General features: G+C 33.4%; 2 protein-coding genes across 4 annotated transcripts in view; one reads left to right on the top strand and one right to left on the bottom strand.

Annotated features, from left to right (window-relative positions):
• Positions 1–4,186: 4,186 nt before the first annotated feature.
• On the bottom strand, positions 4,187–12,651 carry LOC108908552 (phosphoglucomutase). Of its 2 annotated transcripts, XM_023454054.1 has the most exons (13): positions 12,506–12,651; positions 12,068–12,318; positions 10,660–10,741; positions 10,468–10,598; positions 8,136–8,210; positions 7,925–8,081; positions 5,751–5,947; positions 5,546–5,700; positions 5,380–5,490; positions 5,176–5,316; positions 4,937–5,120; positions 4,504–4,632; positions 4,187–4,447 (listed from the first exon to the last, which is right to left on the bottom strand). In XM_023454054.1, the coding sequence occupies exons 2-13, from the start codon at positions 12,308–12,310 to the stop codon at positions 4,358–4,360; spliced, it is 1,695 nt and encodes a 564-aa protein (XP_023309822.1). In that variant the 5' UTR covers positions 12,311–12,318; positions 12,506–12,651; the 3' UTR covers positions 4,187–4,357. The 2 variants fall into 2 exon arrangements, with proteins under 2 accessions (XP_023309822.1, XP_018568134.1); XM_018712618.2 differs by lacking the exons at positions 7,925–8,081; positions 8,136–8,210 and adding an exon at positions 10,182–10,338 and having other exon boundaries at positions 10,393–10,598.
• Positions 12,652–20,945: 8,294 nt separating this feature from the next.
• LOC108908545 overlaps positions 20,946–25,071 on the top strand; it is a 7,677-nt gene continuing 3,551 nt past the window's right edge. For both annotated transcript variants that reach the window (XM_018712606.1, XM_018712607.1), the window contains exon 1: positions 20,946–21,053. In XM_018712606.1, the coding sequence (XP_018568122.1) occupies positions 20,994–21,053 (60 nt within the window). In that variant the 5' untranslated portion in view covers positions 20,946–20,993. The remainder of the gene's footprint in view (positions 21,054–25,071) is intronic.

Consider the following 25,071-nt stretch of genomic DNA (forward strand, 5'->3'; position numbering starts at 1 on the left):
TCTGCTTTGTTTAATCAGGGGATACTGAAATTTCCCAAAGTCCTGCAGAAGAACAATGATTTTCAACCCTCATGCACATCAGAACTTTAACTAGCGCTTGAGTCCGAACGGTTCGTTGGAGGAAAAAACCTAAATAGTGAAATTTGTAGGTAATTTTATGTACTTTCATTTTCAATATTTGTGAAAAGTTTAAAGTTTTCAAGTAATAAGCAAAACACCCTCAAAAAATATATTTTTTACTTTTTTTGCATTTTTTTGTTAGCAAATGTCAGATTCGGATTCAGCACCCCAAAAAACATGTGGAGCGGAAGAAATTAAAACTACCTCACAACTTTCCAGATAAAAATACAATTTGACTGAACTAATAGTAGGTGTTCGCCTTATAAACATAGGTCTGGAACGGTCTCATTTTGTAGATACTGGGTGTTGAATTTAAAAACAAAATGATTTTTTATTGATATCTTCGGAACCTATCAAAGACCAAAGCGCTAGGCAGTATGTACCAGGTTCAGTCACTACGCAGCAACTCGGCATTGAAATATTTGAAACACTTGTTCCCATATTTATTTAGCCCTACCCATATACAGGTCTGGTCGCCCAGTTGAAGAACGCGCGCAGGCAAATGGCGTACACACAGCCGAACTGGGCGACTGGGTCATAAATTTCAGTTGTAGATAAATTGCCTAGCAGTGCAGTGCAGCAAAGAGGAATTTGATGTGATTCAGGTAATATTAATTTATTATAGGACCTTCTATTAATCATTCACATTACAATTGTGAAAGGGAGAAAGGGATATTTTGTTTACTAATATTATTATAACATGGCATTTTGGAGACCTTTTGAAACGGAACAAAACGAAATACCGCCAAACAATATTGAATTAGTAGAATCGATTGTTGATGAAACGGATTTAAAATTTAAAAGATGTACAGTCACGTACAGATGGCGCCACCCAAATGTGAACGGCAATATTGTATCGTGTAATTTAAACTTTAAATCATAGTCGTCGTAAAATTCAATGAGGTGGCTGCCGATTTAAATGTCAGTAAGAGTTGTATATTTTATATTAAAAAACGCTGGCAAGAAGAACAAAGATTACAAAGACCTATCAGGCAAGGTGGTCTCTCAGAACAGCACAAAGACGTCTAAAACAATCTGGCCTGAAAAATTGTGCTGTAGCTCGCAAAGTATTCCTAACCGCTGAGCATAAACAAAGAAGAGTCCAGTTTTCAAATGAACTGCTACATCAAGGAAATGAATTCTGGAACAACGTAGTGTTCTCCGATGAGAAGAAGTTCCAATTTTCTAATAGTGGAATGATACATGTTTATCGGCCTAGGAATTCAAGATTCGAAGAGAATTATACACAGCGTACTACCAACAGTGGACGCTTTTCTGTCAATGTTTGGGCGTGGATAAGCATTTATAGTCCTAGAGTGTGCTGGCAAATTGATGGGAGATTAACAGCCGAGACACACAAATATTTTAGAGAATATGATACACCATCAGTGACACAACTTTTTCCTGATAATTTTGTATTTCAACATGTAAGAAATGATACACGATCAGTATGTAAGAAAATATTAAAATAATTACCTCTTCATTACAGGATAATTCTACAATTCACACAGCGCGAATAGTAAGGGAGTGGACGAATAACAACAACATCAATGTTTTGCCTTGGCCAGCAAAAAGTCCGGACTTAAACCCTATTGAGAATGTGTGGGGCTTCTTAGTTAGGAAAATGTATCAAGGAGACTTTAGGCCGGCAAACCGCAATCAACTCTGGCAAGCTATTCAAGATGCTTGGGAAGAGCTCGTGGATTCATATGACATGAGAGCGTTGATTTTGTCTATGCCAACAAGATTGCAAAGTGTTGTGGCAATTAATGGCTCTGCAATAAAATATTAATATTTAATTCTAATGCCAATTTTGCAACAGCAGTTTTTGCGAGAGTTAAACGTTTCTCTGTTGATCTGCAGTCGTCACTGTGCTCAAATATAATTTTCTTCTATAGCCATAGATTTGTTGTTAATTTTGAAATAAGGTTTTTTATTTTTTATTTACTGTTTTTTTAATAATTGTTATACTTTAAAATATATCTACTAATAGTAATAGTAAGTTGATAAACTTATTATTATTAACTTTTTTCCACTAATATGTAAGTAAGTAAGATTTATTTCATTAATCTCCTTTATTTATTTTGTTATCTTTCTAATTATCAAGTACTATAAGAGACACTGAAAATAAAATTCTATCAATACCCTCTCTGTGTTACGCCACTAGAAAAAGTCTGATCTACTACGATAAAATCCAGATTAAATTTCCATAACAACCAAAATCTGTTCACATTTGGATGGCGCCAACTGTACATGGTCAATGTCAGTGTCTCATTTTAAATATTTACGATTATTTAAAAAAGGAAGAAAATGAAAAATCAGATAATGAAATTATAAATAGAATTCACATATTAACTAAAGTTTCAGTGTCCCCAATTTTTCGTGTTATTAAACAAGGTGCTATAGCGCCTTGCTCGCATTGCGTAAAGAGGAAGCGAAAACAAAAATTTAAAAATATCGGTTACATAATGAGAGACGTAATTCGGCGGACAATTTATAATAGAAGAGTGGAAATTAGAAAGAGCCTAAGTACCAAAAACAAACTGTTGAGATAATCAAGAAAACTGAATAAAAGGCAAAAATTTATTTAGTAAACGTTTAAGCATGTACATGTGTTTAGTGTAAAACGGAAAACATGCTTTTCAACAAAACTAGCAGCAAAGTAACTTCTTATAACAAAAATTTCAATTTGATGAGACACGTGCAGACATCTGATACAAACGGACATACTGTTTGGACAGAGGACCCTTCTAGGAAAACGCTGCTAAAACTTTAAATATTAATATTAGCACTTGGAACTTTTCCTAGGCCATAAAGCATGCTATTTAGACCATTTCTATGTCAAAAACTAAATTTTGGGAAAAATGGTACTTAGGCCCTTTCTAATTTCCACTCTTCAATTTATATACAGAAAATTGAGGCCATAAATAATTAAAATAAGTTGTTGGCCAAATGAACATATAATAGAAATTTTCTATAGTAATCATATTCGATGCAAAGTAATAAATCATTGCCTGTCAGGGGATCCAGTGCAGTACGCTTTTAAGGGGTTTTGAAGTTGAATAATTTCTTTATACATTATGAAGGGACGAAGAGATCACTTCATGTCTGGCACCCTTGTTCTTACAAAAATACGCACCACTGTTGTTTACTTGTTTTTTGGAGGCAGTCTCTGATTTATGACCAAATTCACCAGGTTAGTATTTGACGTATAACCGACCACTTCGTACACTCGATGCATATGCAGCGATATTTCAGATTTTACATTCAATTTCATTTTTAATTTGAAATGGGTCATCTTACGCCTCCTAAAAAAAAATGATACGATTTTCCTTTGATAAATGTCCGACAATTTTTTGCTCTACATTGCATCGCATACGATCCTATTATACACATATACAAACAAAATACAAACTTTACCTTTAGCAGAAAACTTTTTTAGGGACGCCTATGAAACTCATTAAATTTTATTGCTAGGCGTTTTTATGCATGTTCAATTGAGTTCGGAAAGACTATACAAATAATGTATGGTATTAGGCCTTGCAATCTCTAAAATATGAGCTCTAAAGGTTCAACCAGTGATATACAACTGAACAGAAGTTGCCCCTTTTTTGTAAAACCTACACCACTGCATTTTTTGTAAGTTATTGTAACAGATTTATATTCTAATGCACAAAATTTTTCTATTTCTTCTTTAAGAGGGCTCTACAGCAAATAGGCAACCAGCAATACATTTTTACAGATTTTATTACACAGTTTGTCTAAATATGAATTAGTGCACAAATAACAGACTTTCCTCCATTCTAACGCACATTTTCTTTAGAATTGACTTAGTTTGAAACTCGATTAACTTTTTGGTGTAAAGAAATCTGTAATTTACGATGCCGCATTAATTCATATTTAGACAAACTGTGTAATAAAATCTATAAAAATGTATTACTGGTTGCCTATTTGCTATAGAGCCCTCTTAGCAATAACATTCACGGAGACTTAATTCAACATTGAGGATACTGAAAGCACAAACCTTCGCTGCTGAAATATTTATTAGAAAAAGAAAGACGAGGGGCAACATTAAAAAATATATAATTGATACTTATAACAAAATAAAGACATACATGTATAAACAAAATGTGACATATCTAGCCTATAAAAAAAATGGCAAATATGTTGTGCAAAAACACCGACGTTAAATAAATTTCTGTCTAGATTTAGTACGGCTAGTGCTCCAATCACCGGATTAAGTGATGACGGTGGGAGCATCGCGGCCGGTGAACTTCTTCAGCTGCGAAATTTCTAACCCGATTTCCACTAGAGGCTTCAATACAACCTAAAAACGTCAATTGGTTTTTATATCTTGAGTTCAGAAAAAGGCATCTATCTTACCTGAGCGTCGGTGAGGACGTTTTCCTTCTCGTAACTGTCAATGTACACTCTGATGGTGGCGCCGCTACTGCCCGTGCCGGAAAGCCTATAGATCAGTCTCGAACCATCCTCGAACAGCACCCGGATTCCCTATTACAACGGTTAGGAATAAAAAATGTTGAAAATGCATCACAATGTTTAAACACAGAATAAATAGTTATAATTTGTTTTTTAAACTGCACTTAAATTTTTGTCTACGCCGTTACTGAGCAGCGCACAAATTTGGTTGAATGTGCAACAATGCTGCCTACCTTTTCAAACATTTTTGTCTACGCCGCTACTGGGCAGTCCACAAATTTGGTTGATGTGCAACGTTGCCTACCTTTTCAAACCAATCTATAAACTACCAGACGAATACACTAATTGATAAATACTGTTAGGTAACACCACGAACCTGATTTTTAGCGACACTGTTGTCAATGGGATCCACATACGAGAAGTTATCGGCTTGGCTGACCGTGTACGTCTTACCGCCGAAGGTGTAGCTTTTGCCGACGAAATCTTTGCTGGCGATCGTCTGTTCCAGGTGAGCCATCATCTGATTGGCCGCATCGCTTTCGCATTCCTCATAATCATACCTGAAATATAACCGTTTCTAATAACACGACTTTTTAATAGATCGCCTTTCCGTACCTGGTGAAGTAGTTGCGTCCGTAAGTACTCCAGTGCTCCTTCAAGATGTCCTCCACGCTCATGTTTTTGTGTTCGATGATGGACAGCCACGCCAGCACCGCCCAAATGCCGTCTTTCTCACGGATATGGTCAGAACCGGTGCTGTTAATAACAAAAATATCGGTATTACAATTTTATTACCGTTAAAGCTTCGATTAAACTTACCCGAAACTTTCCTCACCGCAAAGTGAGAGTCTACCGGCGTCCATTAAGTTCCCGAAGTATTTCCATCCCGTCGGAACCTCAAACATTTCTTTGCCGAGTTTCGACGCCACCCTGAAAACGATATTTTTCCAGAAACTCGCAAGGATAACCGAAAAGAAACACATACCTGTCCACTGCGGCCGCTGTGGGCATGGACCTAGCGAAACCGTGCACTCCGTTCTTCTGGAAGTACGGAATGCACTGCAAATTGTTCGCTAGAACCGCCAGACTGTCGCTGGGTGTCACGAAGAAGGCCTTCTTTCCTATGATCATGTTACGATCCTAAAAAAATTGAATTTAACGAAAGAACAAACTAAAATTTCATCATTTACCCCATCCCCATCAAAAGCCGCTCCCAAATCGTACTCCTCGTTATCCTTGACTTTGTCAACGAGATCTTTGGCGTAGGTCAGGTTAGGGTCAGGGTGGATCTCGCCGAAGTTGTCCAAAGGAATGATTCGACAGACGTTATGGTCGGGGCTAGCGCCCAATTCTTCCACGAAAATGCGCCTCACGTATACACCCGTTACTGGAAACGGCATTACATAAAATACATTAGAAACCAATTTTTTTTGACGTTTGCATGTACCAATACAAACACAAATCGTTTACAGTAAATCATCCATTTACGAACACCTCTAAATAGCAGATACCTCTAAATAACAGACAATTTTCAATGAGGATAATGAGGTTTTCTTAATTTTACCATTTCTTAATAACAGACCCTTTAAAAAAACGTATGCAATCACTCTATTATTCACCAAAACACAAAAATTACCCGTTAATAGTGAATAGACAAGATGGCACTGGGTTAGTGTACATACAGAGCCTTTATAAATCAATACAAGCCACGTGACCAGTAATTTTATTTTCTTCATGTCTGCAATTAAATTTCAGTAAAATTAAAACAATAAGATCAAGAGTACATTAAACATAAAATTCCATTTCACCGGTTAACGATTGATTAAATTTTTCACGAGATTTTATTCAACCAATCGCATTATTTCGAGCGTAGACACAACAGTTTGTCGTTGTTCATTGTAAACGAATCGTTAATTTTGACGATGTGAAGATTTAGGGACTCTGGGTGTTCCCGTAGAGTTTTACCTCTCTTCCATAGCAGAATTTCGTCGTTTTTGGTGGAGATGCCCCAAAAAAAACGAAAATTTACCTAGGAAAACGCAGAAAGGCAGATTCGGGAGTACCCACATCACTGCCTGACTTGCGGAAAAAGACTTTAGCGATGCAAAATGCCTCTATTTTTTGAGAGCAATAATAACCTAAAGCTTTTAATATATGCATGAAGTATTATTAATATATTGGCTCTACAATAGAAAAGCATGGAAGACTTTGGATATTTCATCAAAATGGTTAAAAAATTTTGATATGATTACCAAAATACCATTTAACATGGTACATTTTTTAGTTATGCACATACGAGGGCAATCAATAAAGACAGGTGGCGTTGCTGAGGGAATGTTGACATTACTTTCCTGTACTAATGTGCATGAAATAGTAGAGGCCGTAGGAACAGTAATCAATCAAACATGATAAGTGTGAGGAAGGTGTCAGCCCAATAGGTGTCGTGATTGTTTAGGGAACAGCAAGTGGATATGGCTCAATGTCAAAGTAGTGTTTGGACCTCGTTTTAGAATTCGTAGCAGTTTTTGTGACAGGTTGCCACCGTTGATGAAACCTGGACACATTAGAGACACAAGCGATAGTCAGAACACTGGATTTTTCCGATTTCATACACAGCTGGCAACAGCTGGAAAGGTTACGGCCACGATTTTGAGATTGAAGAGAAGAATCCTCATGGATGGTTTGTAGAATGGAAGAATGATCTCGGGGCAGTAGTACCGATTTGATAAGGAATAAGGAGACACGGCCCTATTTGGCTAAGAAAAAACTGCCGTTTCACCATGATAACACACTAGCACATTCGTCTGAAATTGCTGTCGTAACCACTGTAGTCGCCCAATTTGGCTCCCTGCGACTGCTTCCTGTTTCCCGACATGAAAACATAGCTTGGAAGAAAAAATTTAGCTCAGACGAGGAGGATATCGTCGCGGCAGAAACGTATTTTGAACAGTATGACAAATTGTATTTTTTGAAGGGGTTAAAGAAATGGCTGAAAAGATTACATTGCAAAAAAAACCAAAAAAACTGATTCCTAACATGGGTACTTATTGATGGACCCTCGTAAGTGTAGGCTTTTTAATATTTTTTAAGCATTTTGACAATTATGTAATATGTTTTATTTTAACATTAATATATTAAATATAATGAATCCTTTTTTCATTATTTGCCCCCACCTCTACCGGATATGGATCTGCTATTAAGAGGTTATACCGTAATATTAAATAAAATGTGTTTAAAATCAGTTTTTTTTTTCTATTTCTATGTTATTTAAAAACAAAAACTAGAAGCAGTAACACAAAAACAAATCTTGTACTAAGAAACCGTTTCACCTAATTATGTAAATTGAAAAAACTTAATTTCCTACCTCCGTTCATGGAATCGATGAGTACATTGAAAGCAGGCCTGGTCTCTGTGCCGCGGATCACAGTCCTCAGTTTGGGGAAGTCGAAAATTTCCTTCATCAGTGACACGTAATTGATAGCGGAATCGATGATCTCCACTACAAAATCGCGCCCGTCCACCTAAAACGAGTGGTAAAACCGTCACGACCCACTACGATTTCAAAACATACTTACGTTGAAAGTCGTGGTGCCTATTATATCGATAAGCCTGTCGGTTTCAAGCTTGGGCGTTGTACGGTACTCAGTAATCTTCTTGGTGTTTTCGTAAATGGCGTCAGAGACCNAAACTTTTTCCGGAGCAAAACAAGTTATTTTTGCAATTTGTTTAAAAAAAATTAGTTTAAAAAAATTGTGACCAGGTTACCGGCCGGTAACATTTTGATCCTCATTCAGGGACATTTCACGGAGGTGATTATGCAAAAAAATCGAATCCGCTAATTTTTTCATACGAAGCCGCCAATTTCGCCTTGTCTAATGGTACATTTTTTAGTTATGTACATACAAGGGTTAATCAATAAAGACAAGTGGCGTTGCTGAGGGAATGTTGACATTACTTTCCTGTACTGTCATCTGTCAAACGACACCATACTAAATTTCAGGCTGATTTATAGGTTAGTTTTTATTTAGCAGTCAGTATCACACGTTTTGTGTTTCTCGATAAAATGGAAAAATCAATTCGCAATTATATGGGGACTTTTCACCGTCTATGACAACTGTGAAATATTGGTTCAACGAATTTAAATGTGGTCACACATCTATTTTGATGAGGAGCAGACGTGGTTACAGAGGAAATTGTTGAAAAGGGCCATGATATGATTCTCACTGATCGCCAACTAATGTGCATGAAATAGTAGAGGCCGTAGGAACAGTAATCAATCAAACATGATAAGTGTGAGGACGGTGTCAGCCCAATAGGTGTCGTGATTGTTTAGGGGACAGCAAGTGGATATGGCTCAATGTCAANGCATGAAGTATTATTAATATATTGGCTCTACAATAGAAAAGCATGGAAGACTTTGGATATTTCATCAAAATGGTTAAAAAATTTTGATATGATTACCAAAATACCATTTAACATGGTACATTTTTTAGTTATGCACATACGAGGGCAATCAATAAAGACAGGTGGCGTTGCTGAGGGAATGTTGACATTACTTTCCTGTACTAATGTGCATGAAATAGTAGAGGCCGTAGGAACAGTAATCAATCAAACATGATAAGTGTGAGGACGGTGTCAGCCCAATAGGTGTCGTGATTGTTTAGGGAACAGCAAGTGGATATGGCTCAATGTCAAAGTAGTTTTTGGAGCTCGTTTTAGAGCAGTTTTTGTGACAAGTTGCCACCGTTGATGAAACCTGGACACATTAGAGACCAAGACCAACACCCTAGAGACCAAGCGATAGTCAGAACACTGGATTTTTCCGATTTCATACACAGCTGGCAACAGCTGGAAAGGTTACGGCCACGATTTTGAGATTGAAGAGAAGAATCCTCATGGAAGGTTTGTAGAATGGAAGAATGATCTCGGGGCAGTAGTACCGATTTGATAAGGAATAAGGAGACACGGCCCTATTTGGCTAAGAAAAAACTGCCGTTTCACCATGATAACACACTAGCACATTCGTCTGGAATTGTCACAGCCAAACTGCATGAACTGCACTACAAATTGCTGTCGTAACCACTATAGTTGCCCAATTTGGCTCCCTGCGACTGCTTCCTGTTTCCCGACATGAAAACGTAGCTTGGAAGAAAAAATTTAGCTCAGACGAGGAGGTTATCGTCGCGGCAGAAGCGTATTTTGAACAGTATGACAAATAGTATTTTTTGAAGAGGTTAAAGAAATGGCTGAAAAGATTACATTGCAAAAAAAACCAAAAAAACTGATTCCTAACATGGGTACTTATTGATGGACCCTCGTAAGTGTAGGCTTTTTAATTTTTTTTAAGCATTTTGACAATTATGTAATATGTTTTATTTTAACATTAATATATTAAATATAATGAATCCTTTTTTCATTATTTGCCCCCACCTCTACCGGATATGGATCTGCTATTAAGAGGTTATACCGTAATATTAAATAAAATGTGTTTAAAATCAGTTTTTTTTTTCTATTTCTATGTTATTTAAAAACAAAAACTAGAAGCAGTAACACAAAAACAAATCTTGTACTAAGAAACCGTTTCACCTAATTATGTAAATTGAAAAAACTTAATTTCCTACCTCCGTTCATGGAATCGATGAGTACATTGAAAGCAGGCCTGGTCTCTGTGCCGCGGATCACAGTCCTCAGTTTGGGGAAGTCGAAAATTTCCTTCATCAGTGACACGTAATTGATAGCGGAATCGATGATCTCCACTACAAAATCGCGCCCGTCCACCTAAAACGAGTGGTAAAACCGTCACGACCCACTACGATTTCAAAACATACTTACGTTGAAAGTCGTGGTGCCTATTATATCGATAAGCCTGTCGGTTTCAAGTTTGGGCGTTGTACGGTACTCAGTAATCTTCTTGGTGTTTTCGTAAATGGCGTCAGAGACCGAATCGGGCGCAGGTCCACCATTTTCGATATTGTACTTTATGCCGAAGTCGTTCCTGATGCCACCCGGGTTGTGAGATGCAGTCAAAACGATGCCACCTGTAAGTGAAAGTCGGTACTAGTGAAAACAACCTTGCGCTAGTTGTAAAAAAAGGTTTACCTAGAACATTATGCGTTCTGATCAAGCTTGAAACGGCGGGTGTAGACAAGATGCCTAGTTGTCCTATGATCAGTTTGGCAACCTAAAAAAAATGAAATGATAGAAACCCTCGTCAATAGGTGACATCTAGTGAGAAATTCAGTTTTTCTATATTTGGATAATATTCTTATGGCAACATTAGGATAAAAAGTAATAAAGCTTAGCAGGAAAGATAACAACGTCGGTATAATCTTTAAATCCATGCAGTGTGATTAATAAAACCTCCTAAAAGATAACAAAATGTTGTCTTAAGGATTAAAAAAGGTTTATGTAAAACAAAACATGTTCAGGTATAAAATTTTATATCTTGCAGATAAAATTTAGCAAAAAAATTGTACAAATGATCACTTAAATGAAAAAATATAGAGCGACAGTGTTTCAATGGGATGTCCACTGGTTTAACCACGAATCGAATTAAATGTGGGTTTTTAAAAAACCACAATGTGACGGTTTAATGTGACTCGCGATTTTTTCAAACTACATAATCCTTGCAATAATGCTAAATACTGAGGATAAACCGAGTAATGCGCAATTTAATTACTTAACAATAAAATTGAAAAAATGGTAAATAAAAGAATTTTTTTTATCAATGGCAAATCATTTTATAAGAAGTTTAAACTAAGGTTCATTTAAAAAAAGTAAGACATATAACACTTAACAGTACATTATTAATAGAAGGATATTATCACTCCATTGAACTGTTTGTAATAGTTTCGTTTTTGGTCAGACGTCACTACAAAAGTTCAACGCAACAATCAATAAACTTACGATAACAACCTCAGGCTTTTTTTGATAAAATTACAAGGAAAAATTTAATGATGTTAGAAAAAATAACTGAACTCTGATGAAATATACAAATTCCTACAGATAATCCTTCTAATCAGTACAATAAATATTTGTTTAAGAATTACATAAAATAAAATAAATCCATTTTATATTAATTAAATTTCTATTTTCTTGTTTTTTTTTAGTCAAATTTGGCTAAAATTATTTCTGTAGAAATTTTAAAACGATAAATTATTAGACCATTCCCACTAATTCTTCGTAGACTTTTATTCTTTTTCCTAAAGTGGTGTCAAGAGGTTAAATAGATATGATACTTTAACTTTAATAACACATTAATGTTAAGTAGGTACGTTTAACTATTACAGCCAAATAAATTTTGTAGAATATTACCTAATGTTTGTTTATTGTACAATAAACGATTTTATTGGCGTAATACAGCATTAAACATCTAACAGGAAAAACAAAAGGCTATTAGCAACGTTATGCGTTGATTTAATCATTGGTAATTTACCATACAAATTAGATTTTAATAGCAGCATAAAATTAAAGATAATTTTTTTTTATTCACAATCTTACAACTTACCCCATTAGCTGAAGCAATCCTGATGATAATGTTGATAGCCTGCTTGGAGAAATAGCGTCCGTCCCCTCCTACGATCAATGTGGAGCCCTTAACTTTGTCTCCGAGGGCATTAAATATAGACTGAATGAAGTTCTCGGTGTAGTGCTTCTCCATAAACACCTTGACTTTCTTCCTTAGGCCACTCGTACCCGGCTTCTGCCCCTCGAAGGGAGTGGTTGTCACCACTACGGAGCTCAGAGACATTTTCTAACCTACAAGCGGAGTAAAGTAAATAACTTTCTGGCTAAATCTGCGATAAAAACGATGTGTTTAAGTTAATTAAAGCGCTGGTGACATGAACCGACCGAGATAACCTTCTCCGAACGATATCGAAATAGGTTTGAGTAAAATTTGAAGGTTATAGTTCCTTCTTGAATCGTCCACGAATTTGACACCTACCTGTTATTTTTGCGAAATGGTTCGCGGCGATTCTGACTGATTACACGTTTAGATTGGGAGTATTTACGAAGTTTGTGAAATTTCTGATGTATTTCTCGATATTTTGAAGGGCTCAATGTCAGTAAAAGGTCGTTTTGTGCGCCTGCACCTCCCAGGAAAATTCAATCTATAGCGCGGGAAATTTAAAACTTGAATTAGTTTAACTCCGAGCGCTGAATTACCAAAATCTTTATATTATGTTACGTACCATAATAATTACGAACTACTATAATCTGTGTCCCCGATCCCTGATAGTAACGTCTCGATTTACGATTGGCAAAGACGTATGGCATTGCCAGAAGTGGTTAGTTATAAAAAAACTACGTGCAACGGCCACATTTTCCGTTATCTGGGGATTTTGGAATCCGACTTGTACTTAAGTCTAAGATAATTAAAAATTGTAACGCTTCTAATACTGTCTGAGATAACGTTGACAAAATCATGTGTCACCATTAGCTGTAATTTGTCTGATATACTGATAAAATTCATTCTGATGACTATGCAACAGTAATAAAATGACTGGGCATTATTTAACATTTTTATAGGTCAAATTCAATTTATTAAAAGATTGTGTTAGGTGATATTTCGGCCAACTTCTCTTGATCAACGTTAAAGCTAATCTTCTAAATTCTTGTCTGAGTGAGTATTCTTGTAAATTATTGTCAGTGAACATTAAACAGACAATACTTATATGTATTTAGTGCATATATAATGGTTCTGTTCTTATTATTCGAATTTTGCTATTAATTACATAAAAAGTTATCATATACACATCATGAAAAAATTGTTGCTGTTTTTTAATTTAAATTTGAAATCCATTTAGAATTATCACTCGATAGAGCACGCGCCACCTATTGTTACTTCTGCGAGGTTGTAGAAATGTATGTCATCCATTAAAAGATAGATGGCGCCAGGAGTACCAAAATTACTAAATTTTTAAATATGTAATTAAAAAATTCCCCCATTGAATTGTTCTGGGTTATTGTTATACTTGATGTGATAAATATTTAATTTACCAATGAGTATATTATTAAAAGAATATTAGAAAATTTGCATTTTATAATCTTTATAATAGTCGACAATGATTAAAAATTTTTATTCAAATGTGATATAGCATGATTAAGTCTTTTCCTGTTTAATTTGAGGAAGCCTTATTACATATTTTTCTTGAAAAAACCTCAAGTAAAGGCGCCTTGTGACCAGTGGCGTACTGCGAGTAGTCTTTGTACACAAATTTTTTTGCTTTACAAAAAATAATAAAAATCGAATAAATATTTGTTTAAACAATTAACAATGCCTCATCCTCAGATATCAAGTACAGTGCAGTATGGCATCAAATTATATCGGGTGATTATTAAGTTCATAAGTGGTAAATGGGAAAGTAATTTAGCACAAATTATTTTTATAACGGCTTCTTTGATTACTTAATTTATATTGTGGGGGCAAGTTGGGCATATCCCAATACCCACCCATTCCCCACGTCCCTGTTGCTCAAGCACCCAAGGGGTCGACAATAACTATCACACGTCTCCTCTTGTACATCCATTCGGAATCCCAACAGTTTATTTTTTTATATAAAACACGCCACCATGTGTTATATCTGTTACTTACACATGCGCTGCCTTTCATCCAGCTGGATCCGAGTCAGAATCTTCCATTTCTTTCCCCCACGTTCCTCTTCGATGTACCGAGCGTCCACGTGAAGTACAAATATCACCAGAATCCACATATGATTCTAACAGTGTCTTCTCATATTACTCGCATGATGATTTTCAGCTTTATATACACATAACTTAAAGGCTAAGTTCGATTTTTTTTCGGCATAGTTCTGAGCCGTGTATGGACATATTTTTAACTATAATTTTGGTTGCACAGTCGATATGTGGCTGCTGTAAGTGTATTTGAATATTACGATTGTTTGTCGATGTAAATAGTTAGTGACAAATTTAAAAAATGGGCTAGGATAGACTAGCGGTGGGGATATATTGAAAAAAAAAAAAAATGGTAAGAACTGGCAATACTTTTTTACGAGTTTTCGTAAACAAGAACAAATTCTTTTAAATTATAGTTTTATTTAATTTTTGAGCTCCATTATTCTTCAAATTTTAACTGTATATCAAAAAACTATATGATATAGAATATACAATGAGTACAGGACGACTTTTATCATACTGTATACAGATAGTGAGACTTTTAAAATAAATATTTTCCTTGTAAAAACGGGCTATAGAATTGAAATTAAATTTTAACCAAACTCTACTGTTTCAGTGAAAATCGTTTTAATAAATAAATGTTAGTACTATAGACTGTTAGTAGCTTCACTTTAGGCGATTGTTTTTAAAGCCTACTTTTTGAATATATGAGTGAACCGAAAATGAGTCTATCGTTATCACCCTGTATACAGTATTTAAAATATTTATGTTTATAAAAAAGGGTAAATTGTTGAAATTAGATTAATGTTTAGATATTTCTGTATCAGCTACTTGTTTTTTTAAACTGGCGAAAAGAGTGCGTTTAACCAAATTCTTCCTGTTCCGATTATATAAAAATTTTATCCACAATTTAAAAACGATTTCAATTTGTACAAGTGCTGGATATTGATAAGTTTTCAACTGTTTCTGCGGTGTGGTCTGTGAGATAAGTGTAACGGACGTGGTTAACTTGATTAACGTTGCTCTTTTAACTCTGCATTTCAATTGTTTCAACGTTATAGCGTCTGTCGTATTATTTAGCCAATGTTGCATTTTCTCATCCAAAACGATTCAATAATTCAAATATATTTCTAAAAAAGTGCAGATATACACAAAATATGTATTTATGTTTTTTCGTGACAGTCTTAATTATGTCACCCTGTATATCTTATGGATCTATTAAAATATGTTTGCTTCATGAGTTTTAGAAGAAGTATTGGTTTAAAATAAATAGGTACCCAGGATGTACAGTATATTCACGGTTAGAGTGGAAAAGAGGGAAAATATTTTTATTTTTCATTTTACGAGAAAAAGGCATTCTTGATTAAAATTTTTGCTTGTCTTTAAAATGCGGTTGGCACGGAAAACTTTAATCTTGCACGTACAGGGTGATCAGAAAATCGGTAAATATAAAAATCGTTCAAGAATAAACTGCCATTATTTTTAACAATACAGAAATATGTTATTAAGGAAAGTTGCTTAGAATTGAAATTTATATTATAATTTCAATTTGTGTATGAATCGGCCTACTTTGATAGAAACGGACAGTAAAACATTATTATTGTTCATTTTACGAGAAAAAAGCGTTTTTGATTAAAATGTTTGCTTGCCTTATATCTTTAAAACGTTTTTAAAAAATCCGTCGATCCTAACTCTTCTTTATTTGGACAAGTGTGTACAAGCTTCAAGGGAATAATTCTTACGTAAATATAATTAAAAACATTTTGTAAATCTTGGTCCGAATATGGAAAAAAAATTGTGCCGCGGCCATAATTCTGCGTTTCACTTTATAGTGCCGTACGTATAGAGAGGCATCAGCATCATTTGCAAAGCGTAATTTCTCCACCAATGATTTTTTTCAAATATTTACACATATTTTGGAATAACTTGTATAATAACGATTATACTTTCTCTTTGTTTTGCAATAGAATTATAGTTTGTATAAAGAAATTTAATTAGTAGGCAAAAATAATAAGAAATAAACATATTAAAAATAAAAATATGTAAAGATATTTGAATTAAGTTATTGTAGTCGAAATTGTGAAAAAACCGTGAGTTTACTATACAAGGTGTTTGAAAATTTTACGTAATTAGCGAAGTATGTAATTTTTATGGTACATAGTAAAATTTTAGTAGGTGTAATTTGAGCAAAAATCGGTGATATGTCGTAAAAATCTCAATGTTTCTGTGTAATGTTTGCATTAAATTTAGATAGAAAGAACTGCCTTCCATATACAATAAAATATATATGTTTAAAAAGGCGTATACAACTTAGATAAAAAATAATTCACATGAATCTCTTATTTAATACTGTTGACAATGTCATTGTAAATTGATATTTTTTTATAAAAGTTTTGTGTTTTTTTAAATTCATATAATTTTTTCTATTTTATTTATTAATTTCATTCTCAAGGAAGAAACAACCCCAATGAAATGTTGAAATCTGGCTGTTTTTAGGAAGCAACAAAAATACAAGATATAGCGGGTGTTTTTTTTTAACCTGAAGCTGTGATTGACGAAATTAAATTTTTCTCCATTTCTCCTACTAAGAAGATCAAGAGCAAGCACTCCGAATAAGGCACAAGCAAAGGAAATTGCGTTGACCAAGTATCCAAAAAAGTCACCTGTTCATGGGTTGCGATAATAATTGTTTCTTGACAAGTAATTCTTCAGTAATTGAAAATTAGAGAAATATAATTTGTTTTAAAACTAATTTTGATTATTTGCAGTGAAAATGTGGTATTTTTTATTGCAAACGTATTGCAGAATCGTATGCATAGGTCCAGTAAGAGAAATTGAAAAAATAGAATTTCGTCGGTTACAGTCATCTATCTAAAAAAATATTTTAAACCCTACGAATTATGACGTTAAAAATATTTTATTACATGTATTCAAAATAAGAGGTTGTAAATTATTTTTGGATGAAAATTGACTGATATTTAGTCGCTCAAACTTTGCGCCAATTTTTCGATTTTAGTCGCATTTACCCTTATACGTTTTAATTCTCATTTTTTGCAAAAAAGGAAGGAAATAAGACGTTCAAGGATTTGTTCGAAGGGTCATTATAAATGAAAAAACCGTGGGGTGCTATTAAATTAGAGGGTTGAAATTGAGGATAGGGGTGAAAATGCACTTTTGCAGTTTTTTAAATATAGCACGAAAACGAAGCAAAATTTCGGTATAGTTCATAGGAAAAATTTTGTAGATAATTGAATTTCCCATCCAAATGGCTAATCTAAAAAAATTTAAACGAAACATTTTATGCAAAAAAATTGTTAATAAACAATTTAAAAAAAGCAAAAGTTTAGATTTTTGATTTTTTTTACTTTTTTGACTCAATTTTTTTTTTTTTTTAGTAGAAATAGGCAAAGAGTATTGTTGTACATAAAAACTAGATGAGATTCCCTTCAAATCGATGCATTTTCATAAGTTTTTGGACTAATATTGACTGAGTTACAACAGGTTAAACCTAAGTAGTTTTTTAGATTTTCATCGTTTTTAACACAATAATGATTATAATTCTTATTATTTTTACAGCAAATTGGTTCTTTACTCAATAAAAAAATATTTCAAAAGTTTTATTTGTTAATCATAAATAAAGATTTTCACAACAGTATGAAACTATGAGGGATTTTTCAAATGAAATTACAGTTACTTCGTTTTCGAGCTACAATTAAGAAACTGAAAGGGGTGTATTTTCACCCCTATCTCCAATTTCCACCCGCTAATTTAATAGCACTCCGCGGTTTTTTCATCTAAAATGACCCTTTGAACGATTCCTGCAATAAAATTGCTTGAATGTCATAGTTCCTTTGAACCCTGTTGTTTTGTATATAATCAATAGCCTACATCTTTAGCCATTGAATCCAAATCTGCAATAAAAAATAGAGGTTCCTATTTAAAATTTCAAAGTTACCCTCAGTCTTACCTACAAGGAGGGGGAGAGGGACTAATTTAGCTCTAATTATGTTCCCTCCGTGGAATGATTTAATTTTGATTATGGACATTCTTTTCGTAGAATGCTTATTTCTCGAGATATTAGAAAGACTCAGGTTAAAACGCGGTATATTTGAAATATTGCATTATTTAACAATTTCATTGTCAGGTACGTGTTTTAATACTAATAATATTTAGATACTTATATCACTTTTATTTTGGATATTTATTAATTTCTAGATATTGCTGATGTAATTCGGTGCTAGTTGCTTCTTGCAATTACAATATCTTTTGCAAAACGAAATTTTTGGTATTTGACTTCATTTGATAGAATTATTATTATTATTTTTTTAAATCTATGTAAATTAGTTTAATATATTTATAATCAAGTAAAAAATCCGGTTTATTTTTCGATGGGTTTTGAATTTTGATTATAAAAAATAACTTTTATGTTTGCGATGCTTAAACATGTAAACTGTCTAATTTCCGCGTAATTATCGAAATAGCCCAAACAAATAGTTGCGATTATCAGGTCCAGCGGCGGTCAGTCAGAGATATCCTGGTCCTTATCGTGCTAACCATATTTCCTTCCACGCCCAACATGGGAAATTATAAATAGGAAAAATACAAATCGGGACATTATTTTGCCTCGTTATTCGTTCCAGAGTGGTTCGCGACATCCATACTGAAAGAAGTGTCCCTCGAGACTTAACTTTTTGCCGTAGGGCTCATCAAAGGGTAACTGGCGTGGTTTCTACTGCTAGCTGCCTTTTGAAGGGCAATATTGCAAGGGTTTGATACAGCTTGGGCGACGACAGAGAAGTGGAAGGTCTGGTGAGATTCTTTGTTTGTTTTTTTTTTACCTTCTAAGTGGATGGTAACTTCGATAATTCGCGACGAAATGCTTTTCTTGATATGATTTTTTTATATATTTTTGAGTAGGTAATATTTAAAAACTTGTTTTTGTTGGAACTTTAATTTTTTAATAAATATACATTTTTTTATTATTTTTAATAACAGTGGTGATAGCAAAATAAAATTTGTACTGGTATGGTGGCCTGAAATTAATGCAACAAAATTTGGTCACAGATTCTTTAGGGTGCTCCCGTAAATACAGGGGGTGATAGTACGACAAAAAATAAGAATTTTTTGTCTTATGAACTATATGTCTATCCCGTCTTGTTTTCGAGATACAGAGCGACATAATAAAATTTTTTAAATAGAATTTTTACGAAAATTTCCAAACAGTGCGAAATATATTTATGAAATTTGATATTTCGGAGTGTTTAAAGATGCCAAATATGCTGGTCTAATTAATTTTTTGATATTTCATAGAGGACGCTAGTTATGCTACATTAATATTACATTTTAAGTTATAATTTTTTTAAGGTTAGGTTTTTTACCATTCGGGCTCCAATTTTTAATGTACAATTTTATTTTCTTGAAATAATGTACTCTTGTTAGAACTTCCTAATGTGGACGGTTTTCGAGAAAAAAAGATTTTAAATTAAACTTACAATATGACGGTGTATATAATAAGTGACTTTTCTCAAAGTAGGCTTATGTCAAAACTTATTGATGGATGTCTCATAAACAACGCATACATTTTTAGTAATATTTTAAACTCTAATTAACTTTATATCAACATTTTAGTGATTTTTAGTGACTGTAGTTAGTAATGACTAATGACAGTCAGTAAAATTTTAATATAAAGTCAATTAGAGTTTAACGTATTACTAAGAATGTATGCGTTGTTAATGAGACATCCATCAATAAGTTTTGACATAAGCCTACTTTGAGAAAAGTCACTTAATTTCTTCACCGTAATATTGTAAGAGTTTAATTAAAAGCCTTCTTTCTCGAAAACCGTCCACATTAGGAAGTTCTAACAAGAGTACATTATTTCTAGAAAATAAAATTGTATATTAGAAATTGGAGCCCGAATGGTAAAAAACCTAACCTTAAAAAATTAGAACTTAAAATATAATATGAATGTAGCATAACTAGCGCCCTCTATGAAATATCCAAAAATTAATTAGACCAGTATATTTGGCATCTTTAAAAACCCCGGAAAACCAAATTTCATAAAAATATTTCGCACCGTTTGGAATTTTTGTAAAAATTCTATTTAAAAAAATTTATTTTGCCGCTCTGTATTTCAAAAACAAGAGGAGATAGACATATAGTTCATAGGACAAAAAATTCTTATTTTTTGTCATACTATCACCCCCTGTATTTAAGGGAGGTCTTTCTGAAACACCCTGTACATCAGAATCTGTTGTATGAGAGATCGAGACTCACTAAATTTGGTACACAAGGGTTTTATGATATGTGGAATCTGATAGTGCTACGTTTTTTGGCGGGGAACCCCCCTAAGACCTTTTTTCGTGGGCCCCCTTGTCTTAGGAGCCAAAAAAAATTTGGTCGCATATTTGAATTTCTTAAAAATTATTAGTCCGCTAGGAAGCCGTTGAATTTAGAAACTTTTTTTGTCTCTTGACATTTTTTTCGTAAAACACAATGATTTCGAGAAAAATGGCAAAACGGATTTCAGGGGGCTGTAACTCCGAAACTGGGGGCCACTTGGCAATAATCAAAAACTTGATTTAAGAATCTGTGACTATTCGGGACACTCGGTACAATAATTAACTCAGCTTTGGGTTATATCAATAAACGGTAACACGGAACTGTTTTGTCAAATATTTAGCTGTGTTTCGAACCGATTTTGTTGTAAAATAAATATGTAATGGATTAGTTGAACCTTATCTCTTTGATAAGACACACTCACCTGAGTTGCCAGTATCAAACTAATATCAACAAAAATGAACGGTTTTATACGTATTACAGTGAACATATTTTTCCTGGCTTGCATTTTGCTCGAGGTAAGTGTTTTTTTCTATACATATAGAAAATTAGGTTCATCCCAATAACAAATTTGTATTTACATTACCGACATTATTATCAGTTTTCCTTGTTTTAGGTATTTAATGACAATCGGTTGTCGGAATTCAAACTAATACCAATGATTTTCTAAAATGTTTCAATTTTAATTAGGCAATTCAGATTCGAGCGTTCAAAGTAAGAAAAAAAAAGTCGGATGGAGAAATATCCCAAAATATACGTTTCCGAGATAGAGGGCGGTGAAATACTTCTTCTAAAATATCTTAGAAGGCATTTAGCACGCAGTGAGGAAAGTTGGGTTAATGATTAAATAATATAAAAATATTTTGAGGTCGAATATAAATACAGGGCGTCCGCAAATTTCAACAACGTTTGACTGCATATTCACGTCGTTAAATAAATACGATCTACGAAAGAAAAGTTAAATACAAATTTTTTCGTTTTTGAGTTCAACGTTGTCAAAAATAAAACTAATTTAATTAGTAACTTCATAACATTTTACCGATCGAGTTAAAATTTGGGACATTTATTTGGACAATTATGGCGTATTATTTGTTAAAACTTTAGTCAAATCGATATACTGGGTGATAGTTTTCTCTCGTTACCTCTTACGTTAAGTTCTTGAGCGGAAGTTAAATGAAATGGCCGAAGAAGTTGCTTTTTTCAATTTTTGTGAACATTAGTTTTACATACCTATATTTAATTGTCTTGATACACTGCGGACACATAATTTACATGTGTGGGGTGACGAGAATCCTAAAAATCCTATAGAAACTCGGCAATAATGACATTACAGACCTGCAAATAATGCCATTTTTCTCAAGAATGGCTTTCTGCAGACAGTTTTCTCAAGAGACAATATTTTTTTTAAATAAAACCACCTTTTCAGTGTTGCTGCCCGTTTAAAAAACTACTGTAAAAGTTTTGACCGCTAAAGGGCAGAGGTAATCGGAGAAAACTAACACCCAGTATGTCGATTTGACTAAAGCTTTAACAAATAATATGCCATAATAGTCCAAATAAATGTGGCAAATTTTAATGTGATCAAAAAAAAAGTTTTTATTGAACATTTTTTTCGTAGATCGTATTTATTTCTCGTCGTGAATATGCAGACAAACGTTGTCGGTGAAATTTGCGGACACCCTGTATATGTATCAGTGGCGGAGATATAGGGAATTAACATTATAAAGAGCCCAACAATACTACGACACTGGGTTTTGAATATTCTCTACTTGTGACTCCTAGTGGCGTTTCTAAGAAAAAATATCTTTTCCATTTTATACGAAAAACGGACTATTTTTTAGTTATTATCTATATTTCACATTACGTACTTACGAAGCACTTAATTAAAGAAAAAATAACTTAGAACTAACAACAACTGTTCGACAAAAGAGTTCATAATATTTTTTGTCTAAAAGTACTGTTTTAAATATATGAAAAGTCGAAGAAAGTCATTGGCGTAAAAAGTTTACGTATTTTTCGGTGATACGCTTTTTATAATCTCCACGAAAATATTTTAGAAAAAAAATCCAGGGAAATTTTTTGCGAAACGAGCAGTTCTAGTGTTATTTTAGGTTTGCTGGTGAAATGCAATGCTGTACGTGGCTGTAGTCCGCAAAGTAGTTTCCCACGATATCATTAGGTAAAAATTTTATTTTTCCGTTTATTGCAATTTTTCTAACGGTAAAGTAAGATATAAAGAAGTAATAGCGTATAAATGCTGTGTGTATTTGGAATAAAATTTAAGAAATAATTTTTTATAGAACGTCTATTTATGAGGTGCAAGCGGTGGTAATCGAAATTACAAAATATCTAGCGTGTACAATTTGTGGGGTTAATATTTATATCCGATTTTAGAAAATTATCTTATAACTAGATAAACCTTTAAATCAAGTTTCATTTCTTTATGTCAAACCACCACATAGATATTTTCAAAAACGTACATTTTTTCCAAATTTCACTGCACCTTGAAGCGTTTCTGAACATTCGTCACGTCTTTTTTTTCTTATTTTTGTCACCCAAATTCAAGTTCTAAGTTTGTCCAATTAATCCTGAAATACATTGTATACAAGTTACGTACGATCATACTGGGTGTTGCAAACTTATAACGAATTTGCTAAAGTTGAAAGTATTTTGTCGTTTTCTTACAGTGCTGTAAATCTGTAGTAATAAAAAATATCACAAAGTTTTATTATAATACCTACAGGGTTGCTGATGTATAAATTATAAGACACAAAAGTTTTAGGGTTTGTTAAAATCGAAACAAAGTTGCTTTTTCTTTAATGGAACACCCTGTATATTATTCCATATCTCAATTATTCTCGAAATTCTAAACAAAATTCATATAGCACATTAATTAATCGTTTTCGAGATATCGAACTTTGAAAATCATTTTCTTATAAATTATACAAAAATATTTTAGGCCAGTCAATAGAGACAAACATATATGTATATTTTCACAAATATTTGTGACAAAAATACTAGTAGCAAACGGACTGTGCCATCATATAAAGGACAGTCTGTACATTTGCTTATATGTTTCCTACTCCAATTTACCATTAATTAATTCTTTATAAACATTTTTATGCAAAACGCATTTTTTATAGTCTTTTGCTAAACTAATAAAGCAATCTAAATGCTATAAAGAGACAATTTGTAGAGAATCGAACTACGAATAAAACGAGAAGTCGATCAATCCGATCGGATAATTAGAAACGAAGGAAACCCGGAAAATGTAGCTTTTTTTAATTCATTACTCCGCCATTTTTTAATGCAACTGCCTGTGCATAAAAGTAGTGAATTATATGTACTTTAAGTGTCCACAAAGCAGGCGCTGTCGGACCATTAGTTTTGGCACATTTGCAATTTGAATTTTTTGCAAAATTTCTGGAACGTTGGAGATAGTCCGATTTTAATTTTTTAGCTTGATTTTAAAAGCAGAAGTATAATACTACTAAAGGCATATATATATTTTCCGATAAAATTATGCGAAATAGATAAAAAATTCCTCCTTGGGGTTATTTTTGGAGATGAGGGGCAGTGGATATGTAGATATACAAATTTGAATATTGTTAGTTATAGTACAGTAATATTATTGTAAGTGGTGATACATAATAAATAATACTACCAATACACGGAATCACAATGATGTGAAACCTATGGAGTATGGACATTCCTTGTTTTGTTATGTGAAATCTTAACATCAAACGTGAATTTGAAAGTTTTCTTACAAAATGTACTTTTCTGTTCCAAAGAATAACATATAAATATGTATTCTTGTATTGTATGTATTCTTGTATTGTGATGTGTATGAATTTCGTTTAGAATTTTAAGAAGAATTGAAATATGGAATAATATACAGGGTGATCCATTAAAGAAAAAGCAACTCCGTTTCGTCATTACTTTTTGACTGATTCTGTATACTTAATTTTTCTTTATTGTAATAGATTTTAAAAACCCTAAAACGTTTGTATCTTATGATTTTTCGATAGCTATCTTACTTTAGGAGATAATCGACCGTTTCCGTACATATCAGCGACCCTGTATAAGCTTAATATTTACAGATACATTTATACCTTTCTGAGATATTAAGTAGGTTTATCTGATTTGGAATTGACGAACAAATATTCATAAAAAAATTAATATAAGCTTATTAATATGAAGAAAATCCTCAAAAAAAATTATGACTAGTTTGGATACCTAAGAGACGAGATATTAATAAAATAATTTTTCACGATTTAGTACAGAGTCTTATGAGAATGCAGATTTTTTTGATCTTTCCAACAGTTTTTACAGCAACTTGTATAAATAGGAAACCGATATCTTAGGAACCGTATGACAGCTCGTAGAAATCGATTAGGTACTTGTAAGATACATAATTTATAATAATTCTCCTTCAAACTGCTGTCGTTGACTAACTTAACCTTCATATGCGTGATAGCGGCAACGCCGCGGTTCTCGAAGTAGCGTATTATTTGAAATTCGCAGGTGTGACATATG

The sequence above is a fragment of the Anoplophora glabripennis genome, unplaced genomic scaffold (genome assembly GCF_000390285.2).
Source record: "Anoplophora glabripennis isolate ALB-LARVAE unplaced genomic scaffold, Agla_2.0 scaffold207, whole genome shotgun sequence".
Lineage (NCBI taxonomy): Eukaryota > Metazoa > Arthropoda > Insecta > Coleoptera > Cerambycidae > Anoplophora > Anoplophora glabripennis.